The sequence below is a fragment of the Formica exsecta genome, unplaced genomic scaffold (assembly GCF_003651465.1).
Source record: "Formica exsecta isolate Colony F162 unplaced genomic scaffold, ASM365146v1 scaffold13, whole genome shotgun sequence".
Taxonomy (NCBI): domain Eukaryota; kingdom Metazoa; phylum Arthropoda; class Insecta; order Hymenoptera; family Formicidae; genus Formica; species Formica exsecta.
The window spans coordinates 724,160-740,615 of record NW_021848632.1 but is presented as its reverse complement, the minus strand read 5'-3'; the positions used below and the strand labels follow the sequence as shown (position 1 = coordinate 740,615).

The 16,456-nt window shown below is 33.2% G+C and overlaps 2 protein-coding genes across 4 annotated transcripts in view; both read right to left on the bottom strand.

Annotated features, from left to right (window-relative positions):
• LOC115245789 overlaps nucleotides 1-12,030 on the bottom strand; it is a 34,312-nt gene extending 22,282 nt beyond the window's left edge. Inside the window, 1 exon segment of the mRNA XM_029824276.1 lies at nucleotides 11,518-12,030. Coding sequence (XP_029680136.1) covers nucleotides 11,518-11,622 — 105 coding nt within the window. The 5' untranslated portion in view covers nucleotides 11,623-12,030.
• LOC115245780 (CREB-binding protein-like) overlaps nucleotides 1-16,456 on the bottom strand; it is a 100,011-nt gene that overhangs the window by 52,092 nt on the left and 31,463 nt on the right. The window lies entirely within an intron of this gene.

Below are 16,456 nucleotides of genomic sequence, written 5' to 3'. Positions count from 1 at the left end.
AAGGTAGAGTGCATCAAGGTACACCAAGCTCGTTCCGATGCACGCGACACGTCCGTCCGCAGCTACAATCGCTTTCATTCAGCAAATAATTGCAGCGTCAATGCAAAAGCCGGTTAATGAATGCGTAAAGGAATGCATACGTTTTCGAAGATGCGAGGATTATTATCGCGGTACGTATCTCGTCAAAAGCCGAGAAAATTATTTGCAACTCCCTTATTTCTTCATTTAAAAATTTGACGATTTAAGACGAATTAAAGAAATCCATAGAAACGATAAAATTGTGAATTTGCAACTTGAGTGAAACTTTGTTTGAAATCCGTAACTTTAATTCATTCGTGAAGATAAATGGGTCATTATGTACATCAGCCGAAAAATACATGATTGCCAGGAAATGTACAACGTGCGAAGATACTTCCTATCTAATCGTCTACCTAAATTTTTGACATTTAATCGCTAGAGAAAATGTGCTTACTTATTAAAATAGAGATATATTAATTTGTTTACAATTCCTTTGAGAGAAAATATTTATAGTCTATCTTTAATCTCAACTTCAGTTTACAATAGAAACAGGTGCAAGAGATAAAGCAAATTAAATTTATTTTCTAATAGATCTTTGCATGCATTTTACGTATAGCGTATTCTGCGTCTATTTTATTTCGATATCAAAATACCATGTGGCAATTAAGTAAATGAACAATTAGATCAAAGTGCTATAACCGATGTCATAAACTTCAACAAATCCTATCTCGCGATTTGCATGACGAATAAATCCCCGGATGGCAGTTATTGCATCCGAAACGCTGCCACATGTCCGCCTGTCAGAATTATTCTAAAAATAACTGCCGAATATGCGCAGCGTGTACGTATGTGTGTGCGTGCGGTGCGTGCGTGCGTGTGTACATGTGTGTAGGTATGCACTCCGAGTGCAGTGAAACCGAAAGAGAGAGAGAGAGAGAATACACCAAGGTGTACGAGGTACGCATTCCAATGGGCGGGTTATCAGAGACGAATCCATCCCACCTTCCATGTTGGAATGCATCTGTTCTTTTTTCTCTATCTCTCTCTTTCCTTCTTTTTCTCTCTGTCTCACTTAAACTTAGGACGAGGATTCTTAAGGCTCATTCATACGTGCAATACCTCTCAAAAATGGCGTGCCGGCGGAGAACCCATTCGTGCGAACCAGTTGCATTTTACATCGGCAAAACGTGCAGAAACGAGAGACGCATTTCACATCTTTTTGCATGCGGTAATTTTCCTTTGTAGCTTTGTCGATGCATTGAGAAAATTCTTGATACTATAGTAACTCACTTCTAGTAAAAGTTAAAAACGTTTAATTTTATTTATATAAACTGAATTTATTAATATTTAACTATTATTACATTTTAATTTTTTGAGGTTTTAATTTAACAATTATTTTGCAAAATTTTGTAATGTAAGATTGATACAATAACTACATTGAAAATGTGTGATATAAATATTCATGTAATAAAACTTGTATAAGATTTTATTATACAAGTAAAAAATATTTCAGTTATGCTAAGAAATGTATACGTATAAAAATCGATGTATTCAAAAAATAAGAGATTAAGAATAAAAATAGAAGACGCAATTAAATAATAGAAATATTTCAGAATCTTTTATATAAATGAAAAAAGTATGATTTTACTGAAATATATTATTATTTTTTTACATTATAAAAAAAATAAAATATAAAACGCATGAAAAGAACGATTTTCAGTGCTTTCCGTTATTGTTTGAGTTATTTAACTTCGAGGTCAGATACATCGATGCGCGGCGATGACGAAATAAATATCGAAGCGAAACCAGGCTAAATGCCTTCGTCGTCTTGTGGTAGAAGAAACAGACAGTAACGTCAGACCGAAATTATCGGCGCACAGTCAACTAGTTCTTATCTCTTCAAACAAACTGCTCGTTTCTGTTACTGCACCTACATATAACAATATACATGGACGATGGACGGAGGCGTACATCGTAAAATTTTATCCGTAGAATACTAAATATTGATGACAGCAGCGCATGGAAAGTTATTCGATATATTTATTTATAATTGAAGTTATTAATATCTATTATATCTATCCTCTCTCTCTTTAAAGATATTTAAAAAAATAAATATTGCTACAAAAGATTTTTTTTTAATAATTTGATTTTTATTTGAAATTTATTCTCGAATACGAAGAGATCGGTATCGAAAAAATTCAATATTTTTGAGAATGATCTCGGAATCGTCGTGAACATGCACAGCATATCGAGTGCCAGGAAACGAAACTGAGAAAACGAAGGTCAACGAGTGCGTGAAAGTGGGATCGATTCTTGGAGATTCGTATGAGTCGGCATGATGACATGCATTCCGGAAGACGGTTGAAAGAATCACAAAGGAGTACACTGCCAAAATGCATTCCAGTACGGAATGACACTTGAGAGATTAGGAAATTAATATTAAATCAGATTATTTTTGTTTTATCTTTTTAATCTAGTTTTTTCCCTGTTTTAATCAAGAAAAAATCTGCTTTTTTATCAATAATTGCGAATTTTCGGATTTCTTATTTCTTTTAAAAATTGAACTGCTTGAAAATAATCGAAGAACATTTTGAAAAGGTGGATAATATCTCCGCCGTAAATTGAACGAACACGCTTCCGCTTATTTTGCGGGGCGATCGGTTTTTGCAAATACGACGCGAGTGTTTGCGCGGGTAAATTACTCGACGATGGAAAAAAAAATATTGAAAAACTTAAAATCAGTGTTCTGATTCATCAAGCTGTTGAGATTTTCTTTGGACATATTTAAGCTAATATTTGTATATGCGCTGCTGAGATTGCGAAAGAAAGAGCGTGTGGAAGCGAAGGCACGTTCCGGTGCTCGGATGAGTCATTCCTGATGAATGAATCCCGATAACAACAGAAAAAAATAGCAGCACATCGTGATGAGTTCATATCAAAAACTGACCGTAAAAAATGACGAATAATGATAAAGCGCTTATCATGCGCGTTTAGCATAAATTCAAGTGCAAATTCAGCATAAATTGCTATTTATCATCATCTTGTTGATGATTATATTGTTGAATGCATTTAATCTAAATTTTTCTGCTCATTATTTCTTTTTAAATAAATTTTTGAAAATGTACGGAGAAATTGTACAGAGTGTTTTAATGTTTCAAATTTTTATTTTGTTTTAAATAATTCTTAATTTTTTTTTTTTTGGAGAAATGTTTTGACAAAAAGCGTGAAAAGAAATTATCATATTTTTTAGAATTATTTTGTACTAGATGAAGAGTATATTATATTAGTTTAATTATATTAGGTATTTATAAGAATCTAAAAAAATTAATAAAAATTTTATAAATACGAATTTATAAAAAAAAAAAATCGTGTAATAATCTTTTGAAATTGATTTTATCTGATAATACAGAAGTTAATCTTGAAAGCTCAGATAATGTCTTGTGGCATTCTCGTGGCAAAACTGGAGTAAAATCAAATAAATATTGACACTCGTGAGGAAGATATATTCTGTCAATTTGCGTTTTGCTTTAATACGATGCGAATTCGGGAATGTATATATAGATCACCACCCGATACAGTTCGACTATTTCGCTGTCGTAATCGTGACACAATCGCCATGATACGGAGATGTCGCGTTACGAATGAATTCACGTGGTAGTATAGCCACGACAAACAAACGAGAGAAGACTCATTTCTGCGTTGACTTTTGGCAAGTTTCCCATGACGGTCTCCCACTATCTTATTCTCATTCTCGAAATCGAATCGACATTTACGACGGTGCACTGAAATTTTCGGCTCCGTCATTGAAATACAATTTCACTTGTTGCGAATTTTTCGTTTCTAGTAGCTTCTATAAAAAATTAAAGAAGTTTTTGAAGCAATTTATTGAAAATTTAATTTACAATTAATTAATTTAGTATTTATTTTATCAATTCTCTCTCTCTCTCTTAAACTTTCTTTTTATTTATTTTCAAAACTTTCATTTAATCACACATCTTACATCTCTCAATTTGATTTCTAGTAATAATCACTGCTTATTTTTTTTAAATATGTCGTTATATGTCGTTATATTTTCGTCCTTAAAAATATTCATTGACAACGATTTTCATTCCAAAACGCAACTGACAAATTTTTTCCGAGGAAGTCTCATTTTTTCTCGTGGCCGATTGTACATCTCAGGCTGCTCGTGCAAAGGGAGTTCGCTACGAACGCCTAAGAGGAAGCCCGGTCCGTGGATATTAATAGAGGCTGAGACCCGGTGGCGGACGCGCCACCGAGCTTACTCCCGTGAATATAAAAATATCGCTTTTATTTCTCACCGCGGCATCTCGCCGTGACTTTTTTTCTCCTTGATCCTATCGCCATCATTTGTTACACGCGTGTCTCGATCTTTTATAAAGTATCCGTATTATCCTCATTTCGCGTGAAATCACGTATTACGTGATAAGTGATATCAAAGTTACCGATCCACGTATTAATTTTTCAAGAATGTCACAAATTTTGATTTTTGACGTAAATTAATGCGAAATGCGATCTTTAAGCGATTGTTTAATTATTTATATCTTTGCATTTTTGAGTTTGCGAGAGGAATCAATGGCCGACGTGTATCAAATCGAAATTGTATAATAAATTGACGTTTATTCGAATTTAAGATAGCTTTATATATCGTAGCTGCAATATATATTTAAAAAATTTACTATATCTATTTTTAGAGTATGCGTAGTTATATATGTTTGCTAACACAATTTTGTGTTTTACACTTGGAATATCGTTGTACCGTGTGCAATATCGTTCTCTCGCAATGCTCTCCAGAACAGTTGAGCCAAAACACCCACATAACTCAAACCTTTCAAATTAGTTTCTACTTTGCCTGTCTTTTTCTGTTTTTTTTTTTTTGTTTTGTTTTTAATCTCTTCTTCCGAATATCATATTTCTCTAATTTGCGTTGTAGCCAAAAATCTCAACGGATTTTCATCTCTTAAGAATTTAAAGTCATACATACAACATTATTCAGAAAATATGCATAGCTATTGCCAAAACAACATAGCTCGTTCGTTGCTTTCTATTTACCTTTCCTGAGAACTTTAAAAACATATGCTATATTGTATATAGAAATGTAATATAATTTACATTATAACTGATCAGTTTAATTATCAGTAGAAATATAATTTATATTACAATTTATCAGTTTAATATCAATTATTTTTAATTGCGTTATACAATAATACTTAATTACTCTATTTTTTATATGTTATATATATATGAAGAATAAAATCGTGATTAATACATGTATGCATGAATTATAATATAACGATCATAATTTTAAAACATTTATATTTTATATTAATTTGTAATCTCCTAGCTCTCGTAAAAATGCTTTGATTTTATGCTTGAATATTGAAATTAAATTAGAATCGTCGAATTTTATTGCAAAACCATGCTTTTCGTAACGTAAACAAGAAAAGGCAAATCGGTACGCAAGTATTCGTCATTCTCAGATCGTTGGCCGACGATCTTCTCGGCTTTCATCCTCATTTAAACGCGACAAACCCCGCGTGAATGCACTTCGCGGAAATCCAGATTGGACGATCGTCTCCTCTCTTCGACGTCGTCCGAATTAGAAGGTGCAGTCCATTCGGTGCACCGCGGCAGTTGCGAACATCTTGTGTGCACGAGATTCGATTCACCCTTGCCTCTCACGGTCTGCAAACAAATCGCGCTGCAATTTCCTGGTTGCATCGTGTGCAACGGCGTGGATGCGTGCAGCCGTGCACACGATGTGCATAGGCATAAACAGAATTCGCAATTGCCGAGGCAGCCACCGTCTCCCGAAGGGATAATTTTAGATAATCGATATAAAAGGCCAAATATTTGCGTCGATAAAAACCGAGTCGCGCTTCCTGTCTGATAAAACGCCCGATTAGATTTGAGATATGTTCGGTGAATACCTTCGTGTATTCAAAGACTCTTGATATTATTATTGTTAATATTAATATATATGTGTATTTTAATTAATTAATTGTAATAGTGATAAATTATTGATATTGAATAATTGTAATAATTAATTAATTTTAATTAAAATTAATTGTTGAATAAATTAATAGTTTATAATCCATATGTATTGCTTAAAAAATGTATCAATTAATTTAGAACGATTTTTTTTAAATCTAATAGTAAATATTGAATTAAAGAAAAGCAATTGATTTTTGGATGCAGATATAAATGTTGGTTTCAAGTTACAAACAACAAAAGTGATTGCGCAAGTTTTTACCACAGTTGAACATAGTATTACAGACACAGCGACCGTTCTCATAACAAATATCAGTCTCTATGTAACAATATTCCGTAAACTATTTTGCTGTGCTATAGATGAAGATGACACATTGTTACGGCCTTTCTTCTTTTCGTACGATGGAACGTAATCACCCACGTCTTTGGCAGATAACCAATTATTGCCACATATCGTATATTCACCTTTATCAGGGAGTAATCATTTTATTTATAGATTCTTCAATTAATCAAGAGTAAATTTTATCCAAATAATTTAGAAAGAAAATTACGTGCATATAAAACTCTCAGTTGATGTTTATATGTAGTTGTAGTTCTCTAAGTTCTCTTTCAGTTCGCGAAACTTAGGTACATGTTTCTTTTAATTATATATATTATTGCTCCATTATATTAATTAGAATTTATTTTATCATTTTAACAATTATTTTGTGTCATACATAGTAAAATATTGATATTTTTCTACTCATTGAGTGAATGTGAAACGATCTAATGTGATCAAGCAACGCGATCGCTGGCCAAACTGTTTTCTCGCGCGGCCTCATTAAAATTCCGTTACGCGTATAACGCCTGAGGAAGTTCAGTTTAATTAGCAGAACGATACGCCATTATTAGGACAACGCTATGTACGTCAATTACGTTTTAATGAACGTTGAAAAATTTCTTTCTAATATTTTTCCCGTCACCTTTTCTTCACCTGTGACGATTTTCTCTCGTGCTTGAAAAAATTCTTATCATCGGTGTGACGTTCTAATCGGACAACGATACTCGTAATTCATACTGAGTTCTTCCACGTTGCGATAACGCATTTTCCAGCGAGTATTATCATATAACATGAACGCCTACGCTTCCTTGCGTCGTCGGTGCACTAGCCTTAGAATTACGGAAATGCATGTAGATAGAACAGAAGAAAAATGATTTATGATACAAAATTTTACCAAGGCAAAATCTTGTGCGATAAATGTAATGAAGATATTCAGAATATAGTGTTAAATGGAATATAATCTAAAAGAACTTTGGACAATTTATTAATATATAAATAATGAATCGTTAAATTAAATTAAAATTAATTTAAGTTAAATTAGATTTTTTAAATCTCCCTAAACAATGATTTTTTTATTATATTGGAAATCATTATATTGGAATTTTGTTACATTAATGATTTTTAATGTTTATTCTCAGGGGATATGTATTGAAAGGTGCACATTATGTGAAAAATATACAAGGGGATAGTCGAATTCCATATAATTCTTATATTAGAGATTATACTGAAAATTTATCGATATGTTTGTTCATCACACATTTTTCTATCTCATAAGTAGAAGAAGAGAGACATATTTTTGTTGGTTTTACGCGAGTTTGGTCGATCTGCTGGTAGAAATATTTATCGCCGCGATGATCGACGAGAAGGCTCGTGTGCGCTGTCCGTATTTACGATATAAACTCTGTTAAACGCGCGTTAACATTCTTTTTTCACGGCTTCTAAAAATGCGCATCCAAATATTTTTCTGCTCGTTGAACAGAAACCGTTTGATTTCGTTTCGGTGCGATCGCGACCGGATACTCGCGGCCGCATTATTTATCTGTCTCAGAAAAACGACGTCCCGTGAAGACAGCATCGATGTCGTCGAAATCGGCGTCTGCTGTCTTCGTCGTCGTGAGCGAGGTTCGACCTGGCGTGCGCGGGTTTCGCAAAGGCACCTTCTAGAAATAGAACGCCCAAATAATTTGCCTCGAATTACCAGCGACATGCGCCGGTGTTCTTTCTTCTTCTCTTCCTCGCCATTGGTTAACCATGTGAGCGAATTTTTCTTAAACTTTAAAAAGAAACTATTCTGCAAACATGAATAATCTAAGTATTTACCGAATTTAGAAGTCGCATAGTATTTAAATCCAAACAATAGGATAATTTATTTAATTCGTGTACGCGTCTCAATTTTTATTTAACAAAAATATCAAATTTAACAAAAATAAACAAATCGTCATATTATTTATTTTGTAATTTTTGACATTATAAACTTTTCGGCTAGCGAAGAATTCAGACAAAATAAGCAAAATTAAATCGAACTCAAACGAAAACTAATGTTTACATTTTATCATGTTTATTGTCAAAGAAAAATTATATAAATCAAGAACGTCGACGACAATATATGAATGCTTTTTGTACGTATCATATCGAACATCCTGTAAAATGTACTTCTGCTAGACGAGAAAATACATAATTTAAAATTAAAAATCCGCGGAATTAAAGGGCTCTCAGCTTATCGCGACTGCGCTGAGCGATTTTATCTGTGCAATCGGCGCTTCGAACTTGGCCTTCTTCTTAGCACACACATACCACGTGGTACGTTTATTTTACGAGGCCGCAAATACGGCCGGCGTCCGGCCGCCCTCGACTTTCTCAGAAAGGAGAGAAATATGAGTCCAGTGGTGTCAAAGATGTTTCGCACGGATTCTCTCCGGGAGACGATCGTCGATCCGATTTCTACCTTGCACTTCGGAATACATTTTCGAACTCGATCGCGATACCGTGATAACTCGACGCGTCTTTTGCCAAAACAATGCGCGGACGCATTAAGATTCGCAAAACGATCTAAGCATGTAGCAAGAATCCAGGGAAACCCGAGGAACCCGCCGCCCTTGAAAACTCAAATTACTATAATTCTTTGTAGACATATATTTTATGAAAAATATAAATCCTCCTTTTAACAAAACGACAAATCAAATATTATATAAAAATTATCGTTTGTATAATAGTGAAAAAAATGATCTGTTTATAATTATAATTATATTACAAAATATACATTTATCGTGTAATAATTATGATCTGAAACATCGAAAAATGATCTTTGAAGATCGAGATAAAATACAATAATTTGAGCTCTCGAAATACAATGAGTAGACGAAATAACACGAAAAATATTCATATTAAAATTTTTTAAACAATTTTGACTATATTAATGCTCAACAACATCAAATTTCTGACAGTTGCGCGCGAACTACAAAATCTGCGATGATTGTCGTCCCTCGACATTGGCACTCGTTGAAAACGCGTCGTAATAATAGCGCTTATGGCTATATAACGCTACATAATCGCCCGAAAAAAAGATGCAGGAAAAAATCGCGGAACGCCCCGCGTCTCTACATGTTCGCCAAAAGCTTCTCGTGTTACAACGCCGACCATCGCCAAAACACGTCAGAGGCGGTGGTGGCGGTGGCGAGCTCGGCGTTTCGCACGTAGTTGGCAACGATTTCTGCCGATGCGCGTGAAATAATTTAGCGTTTGCTGTCACGTTACATAACGCTCTTTCTAGATCGTAATATCAAAACACTCAATCGCATCTCACGGTCGCGAAAAGCAGAAAGGAAAAGGAAAAGCTCGCGCCAAATTTTCGCTCTGTGTGAATCGGATTTCCTCCTTTTTCTTATCCTTTTATTAATTAATTATCCTTTTAATTAAATTATGGATTTAAATTAAATATTTTGTTTATCAGATCATAACATTAATTATATGAAGAAGACTTGCATTGATGAGAGAAAGAGATTTGTAAAGTGCACATACATTAAAGAAATAATTAGCATATTTTGACAAGGGGTTATTCATTAATTATGAAATTTATCTTTTTCTGGGCAAGGTTATTTGAAATTCCAGAAAGTTCAGAAATCACAAAATTTTAGATAACTGTTTTGTATCTGAATTTTGTGTTGATAAAAATTTAAAAAAGGTATTTAATTATATTTTTATTTCGATATTTATTGTTTTTAATTAAATTTTTTAATAACATAATTAATTGTACTTATTGTTAATACATATTTTTTTTGCGTAAAATAAAAAGCGATTACTAATTCTAATTCTAAAAAGTTCTAATTTTCATAGCTAGATCGATTTCGATATTTGAAAGCGCATATTGCGAACGAGGGACTCGCGTTACGGAGCATCAACATATGTCTCCTTGTCGAGTGTCAACTTTGGTTTCCGAGGACGAGTCGCACGAGATACCGTTTGCTTTTCACTTTCATCTCGCTTTTGCTCTCGGAGTTCATTATCGTAATCCGCTTCCGCGTACCGGAGCTTCGTGAAATCAAATTTTCATTTATAAAAGTATACGGCAAATTTATATCAGCGATTCAAATTTGCTATAAAAATTAGAAAAATTTGATAAATAGTAATTATTTATAGGTATACCATAATTCGATTTAGGTTATATATAAAAGCACAATAAAATAATATTTTTTTTTATTTATAATAAAAATTTATAGCAACAAAAATTCCAATATTTCGAGAAAAAAAGAAATTATTGCATAATAAAAGCGCTTTGCTAGCGCAAAACATTTGGATATCAATTGCCAAATAGGAAATTTTATTAATCTTTGTGCTCAATGAAAATTCTATTCCATTCAATTGTAACAATTGATATCTTATGAGTGAAAGAAAAATGCAAACGAGTCCATCGTACAGAAGAGAGTATATAGAAGCGTTGTTGTATAGTTTTCCTTAAATTTATCGTATATTTGGCAATATATGGGGCGTTGATATTGAAACTAATTTTCTCTATCGGAATGTTTCGCTATCGAGAAGCTTTGTGGAAGCGAACGACAAGGAACCGTAGATGAAAATAGCCTATAAAACATCGCTATATATAAATATGGCTGCAAGAAATATTTTTGCTACTGCTGCTGCCTCAGTCAACTTGAGATTTAACTCAAGTGGATCTTCGAAAACATTCCTTCATAGTCCAAAAAGTGAAAAAGACAGAAAAAGAGAGTCTTTCGATATTTATTATTAAGTCATGAAACACTATACGATAATAACCAACAATTAAGATAAAAGAAATAGAACGTAAATTATGTTATAAATAGAATAGAAACCATGTTTGTTAGCAGAGTTTCGACGAAAGTAAAATATAAAATGCATTTTTTTATTCATCATTTCTGCATCGTGTAATGTTATTTAATGTTATCTAATATATAGATTATTTAACTAATTTTATTTTATATTCATATAATATTATATATAATAATGTTAAACGCGAGAGAATGAGGAAATCTTATATATTTAATTAATATTTTGCAAACTCTCTCTCTCTTTCTCTAGCCTTAATATATAATACGAGGAATATATTACATTTAATTAAGTGAAAACAAATGTCACATTGAACCGACGAAAGATACGAACACAGGATAAGGAACTAAATAGATTTGAGACGAACTCACCTTCTGCACAACAAGCGGCGTGCCAAAATCCTTACCGCCTTGGAGACGAAAACCCCAGGGGGATCCATCGAACCTAGATAGCTTGACGCTGATCAGCTGTGCCATATCACTGTCTGACTGAACTGTCGAGCGTATCAAATCGGAGCAAATAAAACGTATGAACAAACGTACCAAAAACGATTTCAAAAACTACAACGGTTATTGATGGACGAGCTCTTAACTCGACTTGACTATTTCGAGGTGCACCACCAACGATTAAGTCTGTTTGCTGGCTGTTTGTATATAACGTACTCTTTAAAAGAGGGATATGTATCGCGCTCTCTCGAGTGGAACGTGGAACGGGCACGTACGTTCCTGAAGAACGCGCAGACCGGAGTAAAGGTATAAGAGGCGCCGAGGACGGTCAGTCGGGCAGCAGAGCCTCCTCGCCACGCGATTCGGGACGAAGAGGAGGAATACGAGAGTGCGGAAGGAAAGAGAAGGAACATACAAAGCAGGAGGGGAGACAGAAAGGAGGAAGGAACAGTGGTAGGAGACAGGTTGTGGGGACGTAGAGAGGAAGAGAGACAAATTTATTTTGCTCTAACAGGAATTTCTTCAAATAGCAACATATGACGAAATTTAATTAAAAGTGTATTAAATTACACACACGACTATGTTAAGTTTAAATCTCTAAGTTATACTGTCTGGAAGTTTGAGGTCAAATTTTAAATTATTCGGATTTTTCGAATGCCTGAGGTATGTCCAAACCTGACTCCAGGTACAATAGAAAAACAATGTTTTGTAGAAAAGGAACAAATAAACATCGATCATCTCTCTTTGTAATGAATACTTTTTGAAACTTTCAAAATCTGAACTGACAGTTTGAACTCTTCAAACTGCCTTTGTCATAAAATTGTGAGGTAAAAAGAATCGGAAATAAGAAAAAATACTCGACGGAATATAATAGAATCGATCGAATGATGCTATAGCGCCATGAATATTAATCAAAAGATCAAAGGGAGAAAAGTGGGGGATGAAATTGAGCGTACTCTTAATTAATTAAATTTCCGAACGAAATTATCGTGCTCTCTCAAGGGACTATTTATATCATTAAGCGTGTCCATGAACATCGGTGCATCCGGTGCAACGTGCAAGGTGCTCCTTATACCGTAGCGGTGGGAGTTAAGAGACGAAAGATAGAAGCAATAAGATATTTACGATATAAGACCGGGGTGGAAAAAGGACGAAATGTCGGGACGAAATGTCGTGGCGAAATGTCGGGAATGTCGAGTTGCCATCTCGGTGACTATGACAGAAAAGCGCGCACATGTTTTCATCTCTTCTATTCCTGTCCGTTTTTAATTATGTCTCCCTTTCGGTTTGGCTTTGTTTAATGTAGTCAGATTTTTCTAAATTCATAAAAAAATATTAAATTCATAAAAAAATATTAAATAAAATTGATAAAAAAAGTGACGATTATATGTGTGCGATTGAAAAAAAAATTTTGACAAATTATTAATTATTCCAAAAAAGATCTCTAAGTTTTTTCTGTCTCACAGAATTTTATTTTATTTTATGTATAGAGATTTCACATACATGTCGTTAATTGTAAATTAACAATATTAATATTAATTAATTTTAAATATAAATATATTAAAAACTCTTAATAGGAAATATATAGAAACTTTATGTATTTAGGATTGTTCAAATAAAGTGAGAAGTGTAAAAAGAAAAAGAAATCACACTATTTTTTTCTCAATTATTTTCTCTTGATTAATATACTTTTTCAATAATTTATGACTCGAAAAAGAAATGATTTTTTTTGTTAGTTTTATTGTTACGAATAAAATATATATTAACGCATAAAGATGGATAGAATTTCTTAAAAGCAGAAGCACGGCCAACATCTTCTCTACCTGAATTGAGAATTTTCTTGCAATGTAGAGGAGTGTAAGTTTAATCATCGATAAGTCGCGTAAGAGGTCATGAATGAAAAGTCATTAAATAAGTTCTACCGCACTGTCGCATACCTCTGTCATTAAGTCTCTTAGCAATCAGACATGAATTTACCGAAATTGACGCGTGTTATGGCGGCGAAGACACGCGTGAATTATGTCAGGGAGAAGAATCTCTTGTCTCTTTGATCTTCCTGCGCACGTAATGTAAAAATATTACGAGAATTCCTTCGCATGTGTGGGGAGACATATAGGAAAATTATCAAGCTCCTTGTCAAAAATCTTTAATTGCGTAAAACTCGCATTTTAATTTAAAAATTAAGATATTTATCTCTACAGATAACTTTAGATTACTTTTAATATCTGGCAAAAGTTCGTTCCAATTTTTATATTATGTATCAATGTACAATAACTTTATTCTTGATTAATATACTTTTTCAATAATTTATGACTCGAAAAAGAAATGATTTTTTTTGTTAGTTTTATTGTTACGAATAAAATATATATTAACGCATAAAGATGGATAGAATTTCTTAAAAGCAGAAGCACGGCCAACATCTTCTCTACCTGAATTGAGAATTTTCTTGCAATGTAGAGGAGTGTAAGTTTAATCATCGATAAGTCGCGTAAGAGGTCATGAATGAAAAGTCATTAAATAAGTTCTACCGCACTGTCGCATACCTCTGTCATTAAGTCTCTTAGCAATCAGACATGAATTTACCGAAATTGACGCGTGTTATGGCGGCGAAGACACGCGTGAATTATGTCAGGGAGAAGAATCTCTTGTCTCTTTGATCTTCCTGCGCACGTAATGTAAAAATATTACGAGAATTCCTTCGCATGTGTGGGGAGACATATAGGAAAATTATCAAGCTCCTTGTCAAAAATCTTTAATTGCGTAAAACTCGCATTTTAATTTAAAAATTAAGATATTTATCTCTACAGATAACTTTAGATTACTTTTAATATCTGGCAAAAGTTCGTTCCAATTTTTATATTATGTATCAATGTACAATAACTTTATTTTTTTTTTTTTTTTTGCGATTACATATACAACTAGGACAAAAGGGAATACATTTCTGCAAAAAAACTCGATCCATATGACGAATTAATTGTATAACAAATATACCAATTTCTAAAATTTGCGGAAGGAACATTTCGATAGATGCACCCGAGTTTTCGACGCTTGTACCCGTGCTCGGCGGTTGCATTCTGCGCCGGTGGCGGTCACGAGGGCGCGAACTAGTTCGTGAATCATGCCTAGAATGCTTTACATAAATTGCTCGAAGCCGACGTCACGATCGTGGACCCTAAGCAAGCAAGAGTGAGAGAATGAGAAAGAGGGAGAGAGAGAGAAGACGAAAAAGAGGTTCATCGGCCAAGAAGGCAGACGTGACTCAGCCGGTCATACGCATACGCGAGACGCGGATAACAGAGGCCTCGGAAACCCTGGAAAGGAGAAAGTATATCCCGCGACTCATCATCGGCGGAATCAGCAGTGCGGATTTCCGAGTGAGTGATATATAATCGCGGTCATTTACTCGGAAATCTCTCTTTCTAGGTCAATTTCAATCATCGTATTTGGAGATCCGGCAATCTCATCCGATTAAACCGCATTAAGTGAAATTAATGGCACACGTATAATTATACGTACACGGGATGTCCCGAAGATACTATTGTTATTACTTGCTACTTCAAAAAACGAGAAAAAAGCTGACACCGTCGTTATCAGTGTCTGATACCGTAATAAAAGATACAATACCAGGTAGACTGAGGTTCTCCGTTAATAATGAATATTCTTACCCGATCGAATAGAAATAAACATAAATGCTTATATATAGTCAAATGAATATACACTATTTTAAAATACTTATTTTCTAAATCACTTTCTTCTAAAACTATGAAACTAATTATTATGCATTATTCTAACCAGCTATTAATTATGTACCTGCAAATTAAGTATCCGTCTATGATTGTACTTGGTTCATTGGATATTCTATATAATAATTTATATCGATAAATATAGCGGGATATATTAGTAAAAAATATAATAATAAAATACATTTTGGGGAACATAATTAATTATTTTGTTTTGACATAAAATTTTTTTCTATTTTACAGTTTACACAACCATAGAACACATTTTTTAATGCAACTAACCAAATAATTACATTTAAAAATACACGAAACAATTAGATAGTTGCTATACTTCAGACGTAAAATTTTTATGCGGCTTATATTTAATGCATTAATTATTCCAGATGCAAATTTATACAAAGGAAAATTACGGACGTGGATTTTCTTTTGTTAATACGTATAATGTATCGTCGAGAAAAATTTTTTGCGAGACGAAATATGATTATACATATATGTACACATACTTAGGATTATTACAATCATGTTGTATCGATAATCGTACGATAAGTATTTTTCAAATCAACGAACCAGATCATTATATTTCTAATAATTGTGAGTAATTTTTTTGAATTGCTCAAATATATCAAATCCATTTTGTAGCACATCCTTCAAATACATAAATTTCTCGCATATAAACTATATGATATTATAGTCGCTGTTGCATTAGTGACTGACGCTTCGAATGCTTCTGTCATCTACAATGCTCAATGCCGGTGATTTCTGAAAGAAACATCGTTATGAGAATTCAGATTTGCTTTTTATTCTACATGATTAAAACATGATAAGAATAATAATCTGATTAAATTACAGAGAGAGAGATGTATCGTTTAATTTTCAATTTGATAAAATTATTTTTTTTTTTATTAAAAAATATATATATTTAGGCAGATTATGTTGTTCGCTTAATTTTAGTTTTAAGCTTAAAGTTAGCTTTAGGTTTCAAGTTAAATGACGTTTATTATTTATGAGAATAATATTATATAATACAAAATTTCTTTTTTGTGTGTGAAAATGATAATAATTAATTGTCAATAAACGTATGTCATTAAACATCATTAAACAAATTTATTTAAAAAGTTTCAATC